The following is a 23,427-nucleotide window of genomic DNA, read 5'->3' on the forward strand; positions in this document are numbered from 1 at the left end:
TTCATGTAGCTTGTTTTGGATTCTGAGCGATTTTCAGAGCAAATGATAATCTCCTAATTGATTTCATAAAAGGGAAGACTCGCGAGACACGTGCGCGAAAAAGAACTCAGCCCCAGTGTGTTTGCGTCCTCTCTTCATATTACCGGGTGGCGAAATGAAAATTCCGAAAATCGCGAGATTCTGAGACCTACGAGACCCATGGTTGGTTTGTTTGTATACATGTAGCAAGCTTGGTTGTGCAACGTCCATCCAAAGCGTTTCCCTAGCAGATGTAAAATATTGTCAGCGGCATGCCTCTTAGAGTAACATCTTTCGTCGTCGCTACGCGCGCGTCTAATAACATTTGACGTCCATCTGCCCGTAGCAATTTTCCGGGTACAGTTTTTCCGTTCGTTTCAGTATCGCTGTACATTTGAATGTTGTTTCTGGAGTTAGAATTCTACTTCAGACTTGCCAGTGCTCCATCGCACGGACAATAGAGGACAATTCAGGTAATTTTATGTGTAACATTCTGAAGGCTCTTGGAAGACCCTTTGTTGATGAACGAGATGCTTGTTACAAATTCGATGCCAGTGTCAAAGAAAGAACGTGAAAAATCTCACGAAGGAAAACAGAAGTTTTTGAAATAAATTAGGATCACAACATGTAATGAGTTATCGCACTAGCCATCTGATTCGTTATTTTGCTACATATTGGCTGAAGATTTATTTCGAAAGAACAAACTGGATCTTACATCTAAGTAAAATTAGGGTTCGATCGATGTAGGGCAGAGATCATAGTCGGGAATTCGGTATGGTAAACACTTCTGACCAGTCAGGTAGTTATTCATACTTTGCAAGAAATAAGAAACAGAGCAATATCTAAAGTTTGAAAAATATTAATTAATTTGTGGCTAAAAATTAGTCAATTTAATTTGTCAACCACTCCCCCAAAGATGACTGTCCGGGAAGGCGCGTCAGTCAAGTCTCTTGTTTAACCCTTTAACCCCAAAGATCTGATCGTTAATTTTCCCCTCTAGTAGCTTCACATAACCTGTAAGTAAGTTACAAGAATTTGGTATTAGATGAAGATAACATCTTCTATGTGATAAGTTTTGTGTATTCTCATTACCTGTTTGCTAGATAATGTATAGATATTTTAGAGAGAAGTTACACATTAATCACTTCTAGAAGTTAAGGGTCAATTCTTTTACTCCAAGATCCAAATATCAATTCTCTTCACTGTTATACTTTTCTAATGATTTGAGCCCTGAGAGATTGGTGTTTAATTAAGAATATTACCCATCGATATACAATTAAAAATCTTACACTTTTTCTGGTATATTACATTACTAATTGTGTGAATATGAAAGCGATCTTTGCAGTTATGAACACTACCTAAGTAGTAGTGAAAAGAAGACCTGAAAAAAATTCAGGCCTGTATGGGATTTGAACCCATGACTTTTGCGATACCGGTGCAGTGCTCTACCAACTGAGCTAACAAGCCAACTGGGAGCTGATCACTGTGTTGGTTCCAAATAAACAAATAAACGATAAATTGTGCTACTTACAGAGGGTAATCTAATTCTCACTTTGTTACATAATGTAGTGAGAGAAAAACAAAAGAACATTTAAACCACTAATGTTAAAATTTTTTTTTCAAACATAATTATAAGCAAGCTTGGTTAAAAATTACAACACATCTTGAAAACAAGGTTCTTTGTGACACTGTTATTCCTCCCCTACATTACACTCCTTTGAACATCCCTTTAACTACAATTAACTTTTTGAAATTGTATTTAAAGCTAAAAGTATCTATAAATTAATTCAGAACAATTCTCCAATAACTTCTAATTTAGCAAATAACATTTTGTATATTACAAGCTTAACGTCAGTCTTGATATTCATACTTGACCACAGTAAATGACTGTTAGATAATATAAAAGTTTGTTTTGTAAGATTTATTCATCTTCTGATTTGTAATCTTCTTTTTTTAATACTAGGTCCTTTAAAATATCAAGTTACATTCAAAAATATTGTCAACCCTTTGAAAGCTAAAGGTGAGACTTCCTGAAGATGTCAGAAATTGTGGACTGCATTGCTTACATTGTTCAGAAAGTATGTTGGAGCCTGGGTGTTTGTGCACTCTTTATTGCCAAGCGGTTGGCAGATTTTTTTGGGTTAATATTCAACATCCTTGCTTGTTTAACCATTGTGAGACTACCGTTTATGATGATGCAGTTCTACCACATGGACTCAATGGTGGAATGGCGGTGTGTAGGTTTTGTCCATTTTTTGTTCTTTCTGGTGGACATACCATTTATTCTCATGTTATTGCTTATGGTCTTGTTTACCGGGGGGTTGATTCTCATCCCACTCATCAATGAAATCAAGGCAAAGATGAACTTAAAAGATTTCACAAGTGAAGGGGCGGGAATTTATGGTGTGAGAGCATTTGAGCTTCATTTAATCATTGGAAAGAATTTCTTTCGTCTCATCTGTGACATTTTGTGTGTTCCTCTGGCCATTGTTTGTTTCTTCTCGTGGAGATGTTGCATTTTTGTGAAAAAACTGCAAATGAAGAACTACAAGTGGAGAGACTTTGGATGGAGAAAAATTTGCATCATACAATTTTTACAACTCTTGGTTGATATTCCTTGTATTTTGATTGGCCTGCTTGTTATGATGACATGGCGTGCCCCATTTTTAGTCAGGAATGTGAATGAGTGCCGAAAAAATTATAAAAATTGGAATCAGTGGAGATTTGAAGTTTTTCCCGAATTTGTTTTCTTTTTTGTTGACTTTTTTTGCCTGCTGCTTTTTGTTTTAACCATAATAACATGGAGACTGCCCTTCTTGGTGCACAAGCTTTATCATACAGAGAAAAAACAGTGGAAAGTCCGAAAAGTTATTGTTGAACAATTTCTGTTGATATTTGTGGATATTCCGTGTATTCTATGTGCCATTATTGTGTTCATCACCTTATGGAGAGTTCCCAACTTCCTCAGAAACTGGGAAAGCGACCAATGGAAAATCAGGAAAAACTGTGTCTGCCAGATGGGAATGCTGTTTATTGACTTTGTCTGCATTCTGTTGTGTTTGGTTGTCATGATAACCTTGTGGAGGTTATACCCCTTAATTTGTGATGTCAAGAAGTACTATTCAAGACCCCAGGAGGAACGATCCTGGAAGATTCGAAAGTCCATTTGTAAGAATGTTGCATTTTTGCTTATAGACATACCAGCTATATTTCTCTGTCTTGTCATATTTGTTACAATTTTGCGATTTCCCAAGCTACTGTCTAAGCTTATCCAATCTGGGAATTTCTTCCTGGAGTTTGCCATTACAGTTTACTTTGAGGCTGCCATGTTGGTAGTGGACATTTTCTTCGTCCTACTGTTTGTGGCTCTGATGTGCGTCAGGCCCATCCAAAGCTGGGTGCATCTGCTGGAAGACGAAGAACATAAAAAGAACCGCCTTCTGAGGCACTACATGCAGTGGGTCCCTGATATTCTGGAGAAGCGCTTCCAGAATCGGAGAGAGCTAGAAGGCATCTTTTCAACTTGTTTAAAAAATCGATCATCGGAGGCAGAGCTCTGGAATAATCTTCACACTGTCAATAGAGATTATTTGGAGGAATTAGAGTGGATTCGAAACAAAGTGAGAAAATACGAACTCGATGGAGAATTCGGCCATTTGATTGATATGATCAAATGGTGGGAGGAGAAACGAGTGAACAAGCTGCTGCGCTTGTACAGATGTGAAAGGAATTTTTTACTCCACCCCAATCTCTCCACCCATAACAACAACTTGGCAAAATTTAGAAACGAGATGCTTCGATATGAGAGTCACGTAACCGAGCAATATCGCACTGTTGAAAAGTACACCATTCCTAAAGTGCCGCTGTGGGGTGAGGAATGCGGGCTCAAGACGCGCTCGCGTGAAGAGACTCAACAAGCTCTGATCAAATGTCTCCCCAGTGGACGATTCGTCCTCTTGGTGCTTACACTGCTGAATGTAGCTCTGATATACCGCGGCCCTGCCTTGTTGAGAAACCTCTGCCGGCGCTGGTATGACCGGAGGAACATAGTGTTCAGCTCTTGTAAAGAGTATTTTTACGATCTGTTGACTGTTTGCAGAATCTTGTTGGTCCTGATGTTCTTGTATCGAGCGCCTTTCTTGATCACCGACATCACAATAGACATTGTTTTCAAACACAGTTGGCGCGCAGTTCGTGAGACGGTCAAAAGATATCCAGCCATGATCTTAGAAGACCTTGTTCAGCTGGTTAGTTTTTTTTTCAGCTGGGAGAGTGTCCGCTTTCTCTTCACTGCTCTTCTCTTTGGTCTCCTGATGCCGGCGGATTTATTTTTGACCATTACGAAATTTTTTATTTCAAAGGACTGCGCCTATTTCGTCACCGCTGTCTTGTACGTGATTTTCGTGGCCTTTCCGTTTCTCATACCGTTTTACATCAGCCAGAGAATAGACTCTGACACGTTGACAGTCGTAATCGGCGCATTTGCTGTGATTTTGTTGATGGTTTTGGTGATAATGGTCATTCTTTTGCTTAAGTATAGAAATCCATCCAACAGGCACGTGCATAGCCAAGCAGACGCGCTCGTAATCGAACCAACGCCTTACGACTACGTACGATTCAACTGGACAAACATTCACGTGATCGTATTTGAAATCGTGGAGTTACTACAACTGTTAGCGTTAGTGTTCGTGGTAAGTGATCTACCCATGCCTGGTGCAGGTATTCTCAACACTGCTTCCCAATATCTGCTATTGAACTTCGCTTCTTTTAATGTGAAGCTCTGGTTGACCTTTTTTATATTCGTGGTATGGTTTTTCTGCTGCGGCGCGCCTGTGATCTTGGAAAGCGTCCTGGAGCATCTACCTAAGGGATCATGCGCAAAACACATGGGATGGACTTTGTTCCTGTCTCTTTTCGCTAACACCTTATTTGTAACGGTCGTGGAGAGTTTCCTTACGTTTGTAGCCTGCAAGACCAACGATTGCCCCAAGCTTAACTCAACTGTAAACGCGAACACTTCAAGTAGAAGTTACTGCTTGCCCGTTGTTCTGATCGAAGAACCTAGCATGGAATGCTGGGAAGGAAGCCACAAGGCCATCGCCTTCCTAGGCCTGCTGGGATTGGTTTGGTACTCGTCTACTGCCATCGTTTTCGGGACCAAATATGGCGATGTAGAACACCCGGGCCAGGATTTAAAATTTTCCCCCGCTTACAACATCTTCATTAATTTTGTTAAAGCGTTAATGGTGGGTGTGGTCGTTTTAGCTGCGGAGCATCATATGATTGTGTTGTCGTTTCTACTTGTGGCAAATTTAGGTGCGATTATTTTCACCCTGACATTCAAGAGGATTTTCAAGTTTCAATTGTCAAATTCTTTTGTGTTGTACATATGGCGCGCGGTGACTTTTATCTGTGCCGCGTGCGCAGCCGGGGCAGCTCTGGTTGCTAAAATAAGAAACGATCCCGACTCTCTTCTGCCTCTCGTTATTTTCCTTGGTGGCTGTCTCTTAGTGGTACTCGTCGCTCTCATGGTATCAATTTTCCTCAGAAATCGAAGAAGAACTCCCGTAGAAGAGCAGCGCAGAACGTTCCGTCAAAAGTTGTTGTCGTTGGAAGCAAAACTGGTTCAAGAAAACTACATGATAAACTCTTGGACTAAAGGCCGCTCTCAATGGAGAAGACTGGTGAAGAACGTTTACGAAGCGCAGAAGGCTGACCGCTCCGTCTCCCCGTCAGTTTATTCACACCTCCAAGTACCGGCCCCTCCACTCCCTCCACCTCCCCTAGAGGAAGGACAGATAGCTGAAGCACAACCAAGTACTTCAGCTCCCCTTCCCCGTCCCCCTGCTTATGATGATCTGTTTCCTAACATCATGGGGCCATATGGAGTTCCTCCTGTCCCCCCACCCCCATATACTGAAGCAGTAACTGACGATGTGGTTATAGACGAGGGGATAGATGATCCGATTCCCCCACCCCTACCCCCAGTGACTAAAGATGAGTCCACAGATGGGAGTCAGTCTTCCTCAGACAACTCAGTCGTTATTACGTTAAAAGACGCGACCCTAAACTCGGAAGCTGAAAGAAGGCAATTCATTGGTTCCGCTATGCCTGCCCCACCTTATTACATGGATGACCATATGGTAAGAGAGATTTTTATTTTGTAGAAGTCACATTTCAATACATAAAAATTAGCCTCAATTCGCCGTATTATTGTCCGCGAACATCTTTTCTGATAAGCGAGCATTTCCCTAGAGGTGGGCTCGAACCGGGTGAACTGTTAGGTTTGAGGACCTGAAAACGAACAGATGTTATGTCTAGCGGAAAATAAACGAGCATATTATTACTTCAAGCTGAAGTTATTATGTTTATTAACCATCATGTATTTCTTGAAACGAGAGGGAAAATGTGTTGTCTTTAAAAACGTTTTGCTCTGGTAAGGTTTTATGATCAAAGGTACAACAGGAAACGTTAAGAGATCAGTGAGTAGAATGAAAATATTAAAGTTAGTATGTAGAGGGTTAAATCACGTGTTTGTCTCCAACGCATTTCTCAGGGAGTCTCGTGGAAAAACGTTCCGTGAGAATAGATTTCGGTTGCAGACCTTTTATGTGTTGCAAAATTTTGCTCGGCGATGTACGAACGTTAAACTGGTGCTTCTTCGCGTGCCACGACTATTTTTCAAGGGCTTGCGCTCCTCAATGCAACTTTTTACATGAATTTGACAAACAGTTAACGAAGACCCACTGATTATAAGTAATTACCGAAAAAAGTTCTTGTTTCTCTAGGACACTCGATATGCGCAGCGTCAAGATTCTGATGACTGGAAGCTTTGGGATATTACCAGTATGGAGTGCAATGGCACGAATCTGCTGCTCGTGCTGGAGGGGTACATCCACTACTCTGCATTCTCCTTTTCGTTCGTTCTTCAGCTTCCTCTGTGGCGTTCTGCCGTCAGAGAATGTAACTGGACTGGCTTGCTGCACTGCCTGACGGTCTTGGAGGGTAGCCTCACTGGAAAGTTTAACACTCCTACGAGAGTCGATATATCGCAGGCTAACTTGAATGTCCCCATATTTGAGCTTCAGCCAGATATTTATACAGAAGAACCGCCATTTTACGAACCTGAACCGCGAGATCCCGAAGTAATCCGCGCGCAGTCCGACGGTGAACGAACACGCGCGCTTGCTGATGTGAAAAATGTCGGTGAATTTGGTGAACAGTGGGCCGAGCTTCTCGACAAACTTCTACCTACAAAACCGATTATTAGAAAGTGGGTTTGGATTGAAGAGGAAGGGGTTTTCCATGTTCACCTGCGAAGGCCCATTCAAGGGACCATAACGGAAGTGGGCCCTAATGGAGTAAAGATGGCGAGGGGAGCCTCGATTTCGCTGCCCAAACATATCCAAGGCACATTGTCAGATACTCAAATTACATTTGATAAGGGATACGAGCCAAAAGGGAAGAAAGGACCCGTCTCCGTTGCCGTCAGTGAGCTAGGACTTAAAAAAGTTGAGGAGAAACTGTACCTGACAGCTCAAGGAAAGAAACTGAGGTACGACAAAGCTTTGGACAGTATGAAGACTCTCACATGGAAATAAACTGTGTAATTTGCCATAAAATTTCAAGCTCCGGTGGCGTGACGAATGTTTGAAACTATAAGCGTCACGCGAGTCACGTCAAATGATCCGTGTGTTCGTGACTTATCTGCGACTGTCACGCAAGCAAAGAATTTCGCCTTCAAAGGAACTTGGAGTAATTTTTTCCTTTCAATGAAATGAATAATCCGATATCACGTTCCGCGGATAAGCTTAGCTATTCGTATCACTCACTTCCAGGATAATGTAGTAAAATCGCGAGGCGAAAGTTAATGTCAGCTCCTTAACTTTAACCCTTCCACTCCTAGATCACCTAAGAAATTCTCCTTACTTTCTGCCATAAAACTCTTTTGATGTTAGTTCAGAGAATTTGGTATTGGATCGGCTAGTAATCCCCCTAACTAATGTGTTTCTTTATTCTCACCACAAGTAGTCGAAATATTTTCATAGCTCGCTTGTGCAGTTTTTTCTTTCCTTTGTTTTGTTTTGTTTTGTTTTTTAGCGGTGGGAACGCAAAATTTAGTACAACCAGCAAAGTTAACAAGTAGAGACATTTGTGCTGGAAGGAAAAATGGACCAAATGTGGTAGTCCGTTCTCACTCTTGCTTATTTTATCATTTATAATGGTATTTTTTCTAAGTAATTATGTAATAAAATATTCAGTAATTTCGGACTCATAAATTAGGCCAAATTAGATTTTGAAGACTGGCTCGCCCAGATGAGCACTAGCTATCTGCCTCCAGACTAGCACTAACTTTTATTTTAAGAATAAAGAATATAAAAAATGAAATAAAGATTGTTTTTGTTGTTATTGCGAACTCAGCCGCTTCCTTGAAGGGCCGTGCTTTAGCCTTGGGTATCTGGGGCTGAGAGCGATCATTCGGGAGGAATTCGCCCCAGGACCGCGCCCTAGTCTGCAGTGTACAAATCATATAATTCAGGTGGTTACTAAACTTACGAATCCAAAGAATCTACATGGTATGAATATTTTCTATCTCTAGACATTTCATTTCGCGTCCTTCCCGCCATGTGAATAATAGCCCGTTGTTACATCGGGTAGAGCAGCGGTATAAGCCATTCCTTAATTCCCGGCAACCCTCAACTGTTCGATTGTGGGGGACGGGGGAGGGGTAATCATTGTTCCTCGATCAAAAGCATAGAGAGCACTGAGGCCCAGGGCATGAGCGTTTTTTACTTGGCCTTTTTTTTAACTGTTACTTCGAAGAACGTTTGCCAGGAATCGAAGCACTGCCTCATAAGTAAAAGCTTATAAAAACAGGTGCTAAAAAAGGCTAAATAAACTGCCACTCAAGGAATAGAAAATTATTTGAAAGACGTAGCTGATAATCTTCGGAGGAAACCCCTGCAACCTGAATATTTCATCCACAGCAAAACAAAAGAAATGAAACACGCGCGCTCGTGAGCCCCACGCGGGAATTCTTTTTAAATGAGCGTGTAGTCTCTCGTCTTTGATTCCGCGTCGACCATCAGTTGCTGTTTGAACATACAAAGATTAGCTGATTAAAAAATTTATAAATTTTATGCTTTAGGCAATTCGTGGTTTATACCAGCCGGGACGCAAACAACATACAGTCATAGTCTAGAATCGCATCGTAGGGATTGATTACAAAATTGTACATGAAAAAAAAAAAAAGAGGATTTTAAATACTGCCCTAAAATATGTGATATTGGAATGGTTCACTTATGTTTTCAACGAGATTACAAATGAAGGATCATTTCTAAATTAGAAACCCACGTTTTTTTTCTTTAATTTTTAATTAAACCACAAAAATTCTCAGTACACTTGTTCCCAATGGAGACGATGCCTTTAGCTGCAAATTCTAAATTTACAGTCTAAGTTTTCTCCTGAATATCTGTTACACATCAATCACAACTGAATAATTCAGAAGTGCGCCTTGATATCCACACCATGAGTTTATGCAAACTTATTTTCTGATCTGAATTCAGCTGTAAAAAAAAGGTAATAGTGCGAACGAAAATTTATTTCTGAAAAGCTGGCAATGATAAAAAAAGTCAAACGCGATTTTCATTCAGTTTTTTTTGTGTCTTCACGATTCACCGGCGACCGATTTACAGCTGATCTTCTAATAGCTCTCGTGGTGATGTATAAACAAAAAGCGTCACGCCTCGAGCCTCTTTGATATCGAGCGAAATCAAACAAGACCGAACAATACTCAAGTGCAAGACAAAAGAATAAATTATTTTCAACATAAATAGTCCAGCTGAACTTTTTGACCGTTAACGACTCGCGGTTGAAACAGTTTTAAATTTTCTTTCAACCATCCCGACCAAAATGCGGGCGGATGGGCTCTTTGAGGAATGAATTTTCTGGCGTTTTGTAATCCCTGTTTTATCTATAATATTTGCGGTCAGGTAATTTCCTATTGGGAATCGACCTTTCCGGAGAGTGGGTGATTTAGTCAACAGTTCAGCTCTACCAAAACACCTGATGCTAAAAACTCTTCAGCGACTAGACGCTAATTCTGTAAAGACGTCAAGCGAAGCTCGAAGCAGGAGGATTTGAAATATGGGCAAGAAGCACCTCGTTACATAAAGGTAACAAATTATTGTTTTGTTTTTCTCTCTCTTTTGTGCCGGAAAATTGTGCACCAAACAATGAATTATGTACCGAACGAAAGCTTGGCAACAATTGAACATTTCTCTCTTTTCAAAGTATATTATTCAAACCAATACAAACAGAGTTTACGGTCAAAACGCCGCGATGATTAAGCCATCATTTTCCATCTCAATTTTTCTTTCATCGCAAAAAAATACAGAAAGTGTGTTACGGATAAATCAGTATTTGTTCCCGAAATGTGACGAATATTTTAAGGTGAAAATATAAGCTTAGATATATTGTACGGCACGGCGCAAAATGCTATTAACTTCGCTCTTCAGTCATTCATCCATTGAATTGTCACTGATGTGGCAAGCGTTCGCCGTTTCTACTTCTTTCTTTGTTTCGAGTTTGAATCTTTTCAAGAGAAACTTTCACTTCTCTCTCTTTTGTTTCTAGTCGTCCCCCATCAAGAAATTTCTCCGAATTTTTGAAAATCCACAAATAATTTTAATAATATAATCGATGCTTAAGGATTTAGAAATCGTGAAAATTTGACTAATGAACTTCTTTCATGTAAAAGCGTCGCGTGTGAAATTAAGTGGGTGTCAAATTTCGTTTTTGTTCAATAGTTCTTCAGTTTCATTTTTATTTAGTTTTTTATCCAGTTTTTGTTACATTTTGTTTATAGAGAATCAGCGGCCTCTGTAAGTGATATTCGTTTATCGACTGTAAATGCTGATTAACATTTTATTAGCCGTGTTTTGGCGCTAAATCACAGGCTGAGAACTTAGCTACACATGAGTTCACTTAGAGAAGAAATGATCACATGAACACATTTCTTTCCCATTCAAAGTCAAAAACTCTCTCAAGCTGTACGTCTCTCCGACGAAATTGGTAAGAAATACAGGATGATAAAATATTGATATGTGTGCTGTAGATATAGCGAGATTTCTAAAATTGCCGGGGGACTCGAATTTTTAAAGTCATAAAATCGGCCCATGTAAGAATATCACAAATTAACAAAAGCCAGTCGCTTATTTTCTAGCTTTTATCAACATAACTCTGACGTTTGTAAAAGATAGCCAACAGACGAGGGATTACAAAAAAGTGAAAACCACTTGTTGGTCTGCGCTGAGATCATATTTTTTGATTGCAGAAAGTAAACATCTGTCCTTTTGGAGAAAACGTAATCAGTAATTTATAGTCTCAAATCATGATTTGCATTTGCGTTCAAAAACATTTCTCCCTGAGTGAGGTAAATAACTTTTGCCGACGATAATGGAGTCCGTATATCAGTTTATATTGTTACCGCCTGGCAAACCAACATAGAGATTTTCCCCAAGACTTTGTCAACCCTTCTGTACGGACATGTCATACTCGTGTCACCATTTGCTGTCATTCAAACCACGCAGTTCTTCCCTTTTTTGCGAAAAACTCTCCAAAAAGTTTCCACGTTTTTGCGCAATGTTGTAATTACGTTACTGTTAAAATACACATTGACGTCTTTCCCAAGATGTTCGCGTTACGCCCTCAAGAGTCTTAGCAAATACAATATTTATTAATCTCCGGTATATTTCAAGAAGAAATCAAATGGGTTGGAAACTAATTGATTACAATCTTCTAAAGAAGAAAAAAAGACGGAACAGCGAACAGAATCTTATACCGCTGGAAGCATAAACAAATACCAGATGCTGCGGGGAAATTTAATTCGAAAGTTTTTATTCTTTTCAGACTATAGTTAATGATGTCTAACATCTGTTTCAAATTGATATCGTCAAACCATTAAGTAATATTAGAATATTAAGGAGATTTGGTCAAATGTTGTGGTAATCGAGATATTCTGAAAGATTCACCTTGATAGAATAATTGAAAAGATAAATACTTATTAACAGAATTCAAACGTCCGTGGACAAGAACTGGTGAGTTACAAGAATTACCTTTTTTGAAAAGAAAAGCACGAAACAGTTAAACTTGAGAAATTTCGAACACTTAACTGTTAAAAAGCGGAAAATTTCCCTCAAAGGAAGTCACAAACATCGTCATTACTATAATCCTCGGTTGAAGAATAATGTCAGTCGCATTTGCTAAAATCGACGTCTTCGTCTAAACTTACCCCTTTCCTGAACCCCGTTCCTTTGGTCTTCGCATCCTAAAGAACTTCGTTCGATGGCAGATCCAGGTTGGGGGGGGGGGGGGGGGGCCCAGGGTGGTTTATAACCCCTCCTATCAGACTTGCGGGTATTTCTACTTTTTGCCGTCTGAAACCAATATTGTTTTCTTTTAAAGCATCTTCTCTTTGTTCAAAATTCTGTTTGTAAACCTTTCCAATAACATTTCATTTTTCTGGGGATGTTTCAGCCCTAGGCTAGTTCTAAACATAAGATAGATTTTCCCTTAATTTCTAAGAAATGATTTTTTAAAATTGGTCAAAAGCTTTGAACAATAACCTAGAGATTACTTAATGGCTTTGATACATCTGAGAGTACTGGAATAACCCAGGTCAAGAGACCATATGCCTTATGGTCGCTTGCCCAGATTGTATAAAAAACACAACCATACGCTGTTAATCTTGCTTGCGCAAAAATTATACTGGGCAATAACTTTCACAATTTCTGGTGTATTTCGGTTTCTCGTTATGAAAACTTAAAATACATATGTAAGGAATTAAATGTAGCTGTTTGTTTCAAAGGAAGTAGAAAAAATGACTAGTTAATTATCTTATCAATAACAAATAAATGTGTGAATAAACAGAAAAAGATGCATAAACAACAGAATGAATATGAAAAAACAGCTGCGAGGGAAACTGATTTCGGTAGCTACTGCACGAGCGATAAAATGAATCTGGCAGCTGCGAAAATGCGTGGAATCTATTCCAAGTTGGGTGTACCGAAATCCCCTCTAATTACTCTGTTATCGCCCTCACCACCGGATTGAAATTAATATGGGTTGGACGGACCACGGTATGTAAGATGTTATTTGATCCTTTGGAGGGCAGATTGAGTACATGACCATGGCCGATGCATTTGAATTAGCCCGAGAATTCAGTCGCATTCATCGTGATAAAATGTAGCGCAGATTCGAACAGAGTCTCACTGTATTAAACTTGGAGCTATAATTAGTGTTCTTAGATGAAATGTTGGTTAATATTTGCGGTTTCATCCACGTTTGATAATTATTGAGCGAAGGAAGAAGTAAACACGAAACTTCAAGGACATGGCTTCACCTTGTTTTCGAAACGAGCTGTTTTGGGGTTCGCTTGTACTAAACTGGTAAGTGTGTTTGTGGATGTTACGATGGGCGGTTTGCTTCGTTCTTTAAGCAAAACTCAAAGCGTCGTTTACTCTATCGTGAGAACTGGCCCGTAAAAAGTATAAACAACTGTTTGTGATGTAAAGCTTCATTTACAAGTGTTGTATTAAGGTTAATTAAACACGCCACGCTCGAAAATTCAGTGAAGCAAACAGACCGTTGTTTAAAGCGTTTAGACATTTTAGTTATGATTCAATATTTGCTTGGCTTAAAATGATTGCGAGAAAGACTCTAAGATAAACAGAAACAGACAGTCATTTATGGTAGATATTCATCAACACCGTAGACACATACTGACATGAGCCGCAAACTCCCAACTAACTTGATAGAATTGTTCACTTTAATTTGTTGCTTACATACGCATTGATGATGCATAAGATTTAACTCTATAGCTTTCTCTCAGTATTACGCAAAAAAATTTCAAGAGGGCCTTTTAAATTCCCCTTATGGTCGTTTATCTTAATACGTGTTTTATTACCAGACATTTTGTAGCGATAAATTCAGTATCTTTTCTACCCTCTGTTGGCATAAGGTTCATAAGCGTTCAACTCTGATCTTTCTCTGAATTTTACTGAGAGCGAATTCCTCGGATGACAACCCAAGTTGGGGACAGTTTTACTAAGGCTACTTTCAAGTTCGTAAGATTCCGTTTATTGTTTTTTTTTCCAGTTTTTTTGGTAATCTTATATTCTCTTTCTCTCCGGTTCTTCTGTAATTTTATGAAAAACTTCTGTTTGACTCTCCATCTGCTTCAAATTACGCCAAGTACCACTTTAGGGGGCAACAAAATTGAAGGGTTTCTCTTTTTCTTATGGAATTTTCATAACAATTTTCAGAAAAATTTAAGCGCATTTTTATGTTGAGAGCATATGTGACATCATGAACGAGTAGTACTTAGAAATTCGATATTTTCCGAACATACGCACACTTCCGTTGACGTTTCCATGCCCACAAAAAATAGAAACTAGCGTCTAAAAACAGGTAAAGATACGATAGGGGTCATTGCGCCTGTTCTCTTGTTTCACCTTGGGTTTTGAGACGCGTAGAATTTTGTAGAATGGCGTCCACTAAAAAAACCTTAAATTCGCCGGCTTCACTCCAATTTTCAAGAATTTAAAACGTTACACTGAGATGACTAGCTACACAGGTAAAAATATTTTATTATACACTTGGTCTGATTTTATTTGCGGTAACTTTCTTTTAAACTGCGCAGACGGCACACGTTGCGAGTTTATCTCTGTTTGCGTCAAAACATCGTCGTGAAAATGCATTGTTCCTTGAATCTTTTGCTGCAATAGTTACTATCTGTAGATTATGTTTCTTTTAATAACTTTCCAAATAGCAAACCATATGAAATTTATTAATTTGAGATAACTCAATGCTGAAGCTTTGAAGCGTTGGATGACTTCTCAAGCGTATAATAAAAAAGTTTTAAAGCTTTTTGTAAGAAAAATTTCAGTGCGTACACTAGTCAATTAATACCATTTAAATTGAGCTCAAAGATTTGTTAATATGCAGCTTGTGGTGTTGTATACGGAGAAAATAAATACTTAAAGTATATCTTTCAAACTTTTATTCATACAGTCAGTCAATCAGTTATCAATTTTTTTTCTATCGCCGAACAGGTTCTAATTTGCATTTTTGCGAATAAAAAGTTTCTCATTTTTAATCGGCAAATCAACAACATGAAATAACCAAATTCTGGGGCAAGTTATTCGCGTTCTTTTTTCGTAATAATCGCTGTAAATCTCATTTAACCCTTTAAATCCTAATATCAGTATATATATTCTCCATACTGTTCTCTATACATTTCCTAAGGTGCTGACAAGGAGAATTTGTTTAACAATCAAGAGCTTCTTGAGTTGTTGATCTTTTCCTTTATTCTCACAACCTCAATGTGTGATTCAGGGGTGACATTGTAAGGAGAAATTAGAGGCTAGTCACTCGAAAGAAGTCAAAGGGTTAAAGCTGCAGGGGGGAAGTCTGGCGCCGTTAGAGACAGTAGACACATAGAGCTACTCACGAAATGGTTAGAAGAGATAGAAATTAATTTTTTAAAATACGGCATTCATTTAACCCCATATTTGAACCACTCCTTGTTTATTACCACAGGCTATGGACACTGTAGAGGTTATTATTACAGTTTTACTCCTCTGCCTCTTGGCGCTGGGCGTATACTTGGCTGCTTTCTGGACAATCTCAAGGAGGAAGAGAGGGGAACATGAAGGTAGCCGTGGGGAGGTGCCGTACAAATATCTGGAAGAGGAGGCCGAGAATGCTCGGAGGAAAGTGGCGGCGGCTTACGCACAGGAGACCATGCCGAAAATAACCATTACTCCTGTTCAACCTAGGCCTAACTTTCCAATGGTACGGAATCCTTGTCTGCCCTTAGAGAGGGTGTGACTGTCTGTCTGTATGTCTATCTGTCTGGTCTGACTGAAAGAATAAGCCATTGCTTAATCGATTTAGCGAATGCTTATCTCACTGCCTGTTTACCTACTCGCTTGACTGATTGAGAAACTAACTGGTTGACAAATTGACAGACTCTAGACCTGACTGACTGACTGGCTGACTGACTACTGACTGACTGACTGACTGGCTGGATGACTGACTAACTACTGACTGGCTGACTGACCGACTGACTGACTATTGACTGACTGACTGACTGACTGGCTACTGGCTACTACTGACTGACTGACCACTGACTGACCACTGACTGACCACTGACTGACCACTGACTGACTGTCTGACTGACCCGCTGACTAACTGACCGACTGACTGACTGACTGACTACCTGACCGACTGGCTACCTGACCGACTGACTGGCTGACTGACTGGCTGACTGACTGACCGACTGTCTTACTGACTGAATCTGTCCTTGGAAACTTTACTAAACTCACATATTTCTTTCAATATGTTCAAAAACGTCAATCAAAATTAAACTTCTTGTTTTCTTTTTCAGAGTTTATTATCCTCAGACGAGTTAATTTCAACGGAAGACGAAGAGGAAGACGAATCTCACAGCGATGAACACGTGGATTTAGGAAGACTTTATTTTGCCCTCAGATACGATCAGCACCGGTACGGCGAAAAACTTTTAAAATCAAATCCTTACAAGTCCTTCGCTCAAGACATGAGTTGTCGCTCTTTTTCTATTATTTATTTATGTATTTGTTTTTATCATAGTTCCTTGTGAGCATCAAAGTGAGACACTCTCGTTGGTTTTTGCTCTGCTACTAAATGCATGGCTGGTCTTCTTCGAATGCCAAGTCACGCAAGACTTGTTTGAGAATTTGCGTGACGATTCAATACTGTAAGCATTGACATGCATACCCAAACATCCCCATGCATGCACTTACTTGCATTACTTCACCTGATTTTCTTCAAATTAAATTCTGCTCCCGCGATGGAAAGCAATTTAGAGATCTTTTGTTTGATAATTCCAAGAACTACAGATATCTTCAGCATCCTTAATTTTCTTCTTGCTTTGTAGTTCTATGTTGATTGTACGTCTTATCAGAGCTGAGGACATCCCCATGGAACGAGAAGCCACCGGCACCTATGTAGATGTCAACATCCTTCCTCTGAATCTGCAGAGCCACACGTTTCAACCTAGCGACACAACAATTAACATTAATTTCAGGTACAAGAACTTTTTTTTGTCTTTAATCATTCTGGCTATTCAGAGGAGTCTGTGTTGGGAGGATCTGGACCTTATTAAAGGCCTCATTCCAAATACAATCTCTTTCATTTTTGCTTCTGGACATGAGGTAAACATCTTCCGAATAAATTTGACATAAGAAAAGTTATCAGAATGGAAGAAAGGAGTAATGTAAAGGAAGGAGTGAATTTGGCATCCTAACAACAACTTGGAAATGGCTCTCAGCCAATGAATAAAGCGAACATGAAGAACTAAAATCGCATAATTGGAATTAAATAGGCGTATCTACTTTTTCGTTCTCTTACCTTTAACCCTTTAACTCCCAAGATCTCATTAGTAATTCTCCCAACGGTCTGCCATACAGTTCTTGTGATGTTGGTTTGGAGAATTTGGTATTGGATCAAGTTATAATCCCCTAACTGATATTTTTCTTTATTCTTACCACTTTTCTGCTTGATATTGTATTGAGATTGTAAGGAGAAATTCTGTTTTGGTCACTCATGGGACTTAAAGGGTTAACTAATCTATTCCAGTAAACATGGCACGCCACGACATTATTGACTTTAGAATCTCCTGGGATCTCCGGATAATACTTGTTGCCTCAGGAGTAAAGCTTTTTTGGAGCTCCTGTCTCGCTCCTTTTGCTCGATTTTTCTCTAGCTATTTGGCATACTTTCTTATACTTCACCCTAACGTCGCTTCTTTTTTTCATGCAGAGAAGTTTATGAATTTCCGCTGTCACTAGTGGACCTGGCACTACAGACACTCAACCTGCACATTTTTCGATATGACAACTTTTCCCGCCGGACATCTGTTGGCGACGTGTTTCTGGCTTTAGCTGAATTAAGTGCACAAGGGATTGACTTCACCCGTGAAGTGTTTCTTTGCAGAAATATAATCAGCCATCAGGAGGTTAGATGAACAGTTATATTTTAGTTCAGTTTGTTTGGAAACTTGTGGGAAAAAAAACTTTTGATACCCTACTGGCCAAATTTTTGTTAGACACAACCAAGGTTTTCTGTGCCCAGTACCAACTTTGTTGTTTCTGCCGCTTTGCACCAGATTGCAAGTTTTCCTGCACTTAGTAGCTCTACCGTGATTTTTCCGCGCTAGGCGCGGGTTGCATGTTTTTCCGCCCTTGATGCCCATCCCTGCTTTACATCAGGTGCAGGTTTTCTCGCTTTTGTCTTTTGTTGCATCTTTTTCGCGCCTGCCAAAAATTTGCGAGCTTTCTCGCGCTTAGCATCCATTGCATGTCCTCTCGCATATTGCACGGATAGCTTTACATCGACTTTCTTTGTATATCTCTGGTTGCGATCCTGATTGGTCCAACTTGTAATGTGTGACTCATAGATGCTTTCTTTGTTGGTGGCTTCAAGAAAGACCACTCAAAGTAATATTCTTTTATGATGCTTTTATGCAGATCTACCGTACTCTGGATAAAGGAAAAACCATGCACCCCGGTGACGAAGAAGAACAGGAAGCCAACGAAATGAAACCGGACTCAAAATTGAAAGAGAAAAAGGTTAGGCCTATTTTATGGTATCCTCGTCTCGAAACACTAGTGGCCGATTTTGAATCTTAAATACTAGTGGCCGAATTTGGATTCAGGATTTTGGACGTTAGTGGCCGATTTTGGAGTTTGGAGGCTAGTGGCCGATTTAGGATTTTAGACACTGGTGGCCGATGGATTATGGACGCCAGTGTCCAATTTTGAATTTTAAAAACTAGTGGCCGATTTTGGATTTTGGATATTCACACGTGTGATTAGTCAATAAAGCTAAAGCCACCTTATAAACTGGAAAAAAAATGTACAACGTAAATTCGTTCACGAATCGTTTATTTCCGTTTTCTTTCGACTCAGTTTGCTATTGTCTGCCTTGCGCAAAATGCAATGGATTTAAGTATAAATCGAACAAGAGGCCGGCCGCTCGTTCGATTTGCTCTCTCACTTATTGCACTCAGTAGATATCTACCGGAGAATTACTGCTGTTCACAGCCAATATCGTGTAATTTCCTCTACTTTTCATTGGCTCGTTGTGTTATTTACTTTTGTTTAGATTGGCCTTTTTGATAGCTTTGCTTTTGATCTACAACACTTAATCGAAAAGTGCTTTATCGCCCATTACAGTTTTGATAACTAAAGCGATCATTTTTTTTCTGCTCTTTGTGCAGGTGGGAAGGAAAGTAAGTTCTCAAAGAATGTGGGATGTACTACGAAGGGCTGTTATGTCTGGATCATACAAAGGAGAAATTTTACCGTCTGATTCTGCCATGTACTGGGAGTCAATCTTCACACCTGATGTCTCTAGCGCAGCGAGTAGCCCCCTTAAATCACCAGGGTTCACATACTTCTCAGACCCAGGCCCCCCCGATGAACCACTTGACGGGAGCAGTGAAGAGGAAGGCGCATCATGGAAAGGAAGGGAGGAAGCTACCATTGATTCACCTGCGGACGAATCTGATTTCAATTCATCCGAAAATGAGCAAGAAGTTGACGAGAGACGCAAAGACAGTTCTCAATCCCCTCTGATCGGGCATGTGCAACTCTCCCCAGCTCCTGAAGAGTACTATCGCATAGTTCCTATTGCACCTTTTACCACCCCTTCTAAGGACAGAAAAGAATCAACTGAACGGTCATATTCCTGGAAACTACCTCAAACCTACACGTCACGTGATCATGATGTAGTACAGACTCTTTCCCAGGCCTACAAGGAGCCTCGAGTAGTTCCTTTTACCGCCGTTTCTCAATTCGAACCGGGAGCCCTGCCCGGTAAATCCGTTTCCTTTCAATTTCCTCCGTCTGAAGACGGAAGTGAAGTAAAAGACTGTAACTCTAGGCCTTCTCAGCAGAAAAAATCAGGTGATACGAAGAAATTTGCACGTAGTGAGGTGAAAAAAAGTGGGGCACTCCGACGTAGACTGAGATTGTCCCCTAGAAAAGAGCCCGATGGTGAGCCCGCCGAAAAAATGGTCAGTGCGGTGAGAGGGAAATCTAAGCTTCTACTCACAAAGTCACGGTCCAAGTCTTTCCCGAAGAGTGACAAAATAACTTCCCAGCGAAAAGAAATAGAACTTTACGAAGATTTATCGATTGAAACAGCTGAGGATGAGCCTCTTGTGGGGGTTTCTTCAAGATTATCAGAAGACGTCACCGAACAGCTGGAATTTGAACTCGATCCTTTACCGAGTCGACGAATGAACTTCCCGTCGATCTCAGCCGAAGATTACCGAACTCCGCCGATATCGACATTTAGCGATTTTTATTCAATTACCCGATCACAATCGGATCCAAACGTCGATGTTGAACGATTCCGAAGATTAGAGGGATCATCCTCGGAATACCGACGAGTTCGTTCGATGTTGGATGTACACGACGATAGAACTTCACGTGATGAAGAAAAAAATTAAACGGTTGACAGTTACCGCATAAATGAAATTTTTATCAAAGTAATATGGTGGAGTTACTCTTCAATCTACGCGGGTTTTTGCGATAAAAAAATGCTAGTGCCCGTTGACAAAGAATACTTATTTAAAGTGCAAAGTTATTAGAGTCTTAGAATTAAGTTCAACGCAACGTTAATTCGCACGAGGCTTCAGAAAAAAGCCTTCATTTTCGGCAGATCTTGAAAGAATAGCCAGGAACTATATTTTTGAAGAGAGATCGACAAGCAATTTAAAGTAGAATATATTCCATTTTCCAAAACTTTTGTCTTTGCAGTATACAACAGGAAAATGGAACGCACCTAAGAAAGAATCGATACGTTCAAAACGGTTTTCTTGATGTGCTTCCTGAAAATAAATATATATATATAAAAATATTTTCACTTTCTGGAATAAATAATTGGAATTTTAAAATTCAATTTATGCGAGTGAATTTCGCCCGTAGATTACAGATATATAACTTGTGAAATATAACATCATTCATAGGGACAGCAGAGGCTGATTTTTCCAGGATCAGTGGAGAATGTAAGGTTTTGTTCCTGTCAATAAAAAGCCCCGTAACTCTCTCGATTTCGAGAAAAATTGTTTCATATGGCCTGTAGTAGAACAGACGTATAGATGACGTCAGCCTTGATAACAGTTTGTTTCGTCATCATGCCGCGGGTCTGTTCAATAACAAATCACAGAAGACGTCAGAATGCGCTAAGAAAATTAGTGACACACTCGGCTGCCCCTCGTATGACACGTTTTTTGCTCGTATTGACCATTTTACATCATCTGTGATCAGGGGCGTAGCCAGGATTTTTCAAAGGGGGGTGGGTGGTTAGTCACATGGTGTCAAACGTAGAGTACTCATACTCACCAGATTGTCATATCGACCTCCAAGTCGTGTTTTACTTAATGTGACAAGAGAAGGCTTACAAAGGGGAGGGGGGGGGGGGTTATGGGCACTCTAGGACCCCCTTAACTAGGCCCTTGGTGATCCATTGCTATACTATTGAATCTGTTTGGAATCTGTGGTTTGAACGGTTTTTGTCAAATATTGGAACTGTTCTATCTAATTTTAAAGGATACCGTTCAATTTTGAACGCGATTCCGTCAAATTGCGGATAGTTCAGTAAGGTTTCGCAATTTCTGTCCATGAGCGGAAAGAATATAAAGGCGCAAATGGCACAACATCTGAACTCAGACAAGACCATCTCACTTCACCTAATTATTTACTCGTTTACGTCTTCCTTTATAACATTTATGGCTTGAAAACTAGCAAGTTCGATTGTTTTGACTTAATTTATTTTTTCATACACACCCCCATTTTTACACTCTGTGCGTCAATAGAACAACCTCCAATACGGGATGGCTTCATTATTGATTCCAGCTGGCTTTTCTCTGACTGAGATGATGGAGTCAGGCCATGAGAATCTGTCGTCGCAAACTCGAATAACGATATAAACCAAGCTACCCGCTCAGAGATGTATCACTAACCCGTGGCTACAACCGGTCGAGCGTCACAGAAACACACATCCAATGAACAACCTGCTAGAACCACCTCGCGCGTAAAAGCGTAAAATCTTGACCGACCGCTTGAAACTACGTGATTTCGAAGAATTCTATCATCATTTTGCTTTTTCAAGGAGTTTTCTTTTTTCAGTCATGGATTCAAATCGACGACTGAATAGTGAACGAGTGTTGTGGTAGAATGCATTGTGTTACACAGGTTTGTTAAGTGTATAGTTTCGAATGGTTATTTTATAAAAATAGTCCACTAAACCAGTTGATTACGTCTAAATGAATAACTTGTTTGTGACAACAGACAACATATTTCATCAACCCCCGCTGGAAATTTTGTCATTTAACTGGATTTACGATTGGAACCCACACTGTACTGCGGAAATACCATCTGAGGAATCGATCAGTTTTGATTGTCTGTGGGAGTCATTTAATATAATCCTTCAACAGTTCTTTCGATCGAAAAACACAGGCAGAAGCTCTTGCTTTCGCGTTAACGGCCATATGCATCTGTAGATGTTGCTATTACCTGGAGGGGATATTGAGCTTAACCCAGGTGATAAATGGAAGCCTATTTGTAGTATCTGTTCGAGGCTCACAAAGTCAAACTGAGCAGGAATTCAATGCGACGAAAGCAATTCGTGGTTCCATCTAAAGTCTTGCGAAATAACACCTGTAACTCGCGATATTCTGGCTCACTCACTTTTGACATGCGCTTTAGCATAATTTAACCCCTATTACTAAATTAAATTCAGCGCAGATCATCGCCGAGTGGAAAAGCTAGACATCGTGTATCTCTTCTACTGGGGTTAACAGTCCTTTTGTCGCTTATAAGCTGGCTGAGGCGTTCAACTCCAAGGAAAAAAGTTTTACTGAATCATGAATATGATGTTCCTATGCGTACACCTGAAGGTAAGATTTGCTAATCATGAACGGGCAAGACTAAAAAGTTGTTTTTTCCAGACATCCAGGAGGATATCTTTGGAATGTAAACATGCTAGGTCGTAGAAAAAGTTACCAACTTTATTTACGACCTAGCATGTTCGGAACCTAGAGCATTTTTATGTTTTGCTTCATCGTGTCCAACTGGTGGATTTTTTTAACCTGTATCTAAAAAAGCGTGGAAAACTTCATGTTTACTTCTAAAACGGTGAAATAATTGATCTCGCCAAAAAAATTTTTATCTCAACTTAGTATATTTGCAATGTCGTTTTTGTTTGGTATTAATCAATTTCTAGGCCCTGTTTTTGATTATTTGATTATTTAGTGATTCGCTCTGACGAAGGGCTAAAGCTCGAAACGTCAGCTTT

The 23,427-nt window shown here is 39.8% G+C and overlaps 2 protein-coding genes and 1 pseudogene across 2 annotated transcripts in view; all 3 read left to right on the forward strand.

Moving 5' to 3' along the window:
- Positions 1–256: 256 nt before the first annotated feature.
- On the forward strand, positions 257–8,396 carry LOC131776204 (uncharacterized). The gene is made up of 3 exons (XM_059092374.2): positions 257–491; positions 1,982–6,161; positions 6,807–8,396. Exons 2-3 carry the CDS (start codon positions 2,055–2,057, stop codon positions 7,617–7,619), a joined length of 4,920 nt encoding a protein of 1,639 aa, XP_058948357.2. The 5' UTR covers positions 257–491; positions 1,982–2,054; the 3' UTR covers positions 7,620–8,396.
- A 1,489-nt stretch (positions 8,397–9,885) lies between these two features.
- LOC131776211 (uncharacterized) lies at positions 9,886–21,181 on the forward strand (annotated as a pseudogene).
- Positions 21,182–22,215: 1,034 nt separating this feature from the next.
- Positions 22,216–23,427, forward strand: part of LOC131776238 (uncharacterized) — a 3,454-nt gene continuing 2,242 nt past the window's right edge. The window contains exons 1-2 of the mRNA XM_059092408.2: positions 22,216–22,325; positions 22,873–23,029. Coding sequence (XP_058948391.2) covers positions 22,308–22,325; positions 22,873–23,029 — 175 coding nt within the window. The 5' untranslated portion in view covers positions 22,216–22,307. The remainder of the gene's footprint in view (positions 22,326–22,872; positions 23,030–23,427) is intronic.

The sequence above is a fragment of the Pocillopora verrucosa genome, chromosome 10, assembly GCF_036669915.1.
Source record: "Pocillopora verrucosa isolate sample1 chromosome 10, ASM3666991v2, whole genome shotgun sequence".
Lineage (NCBI taxonomy): Eukaryota > Metazoa > Cnidaria > Anthozoa > Scleractinia > Pocilloporidae > Pocillopora > Pocillopora verrucosa.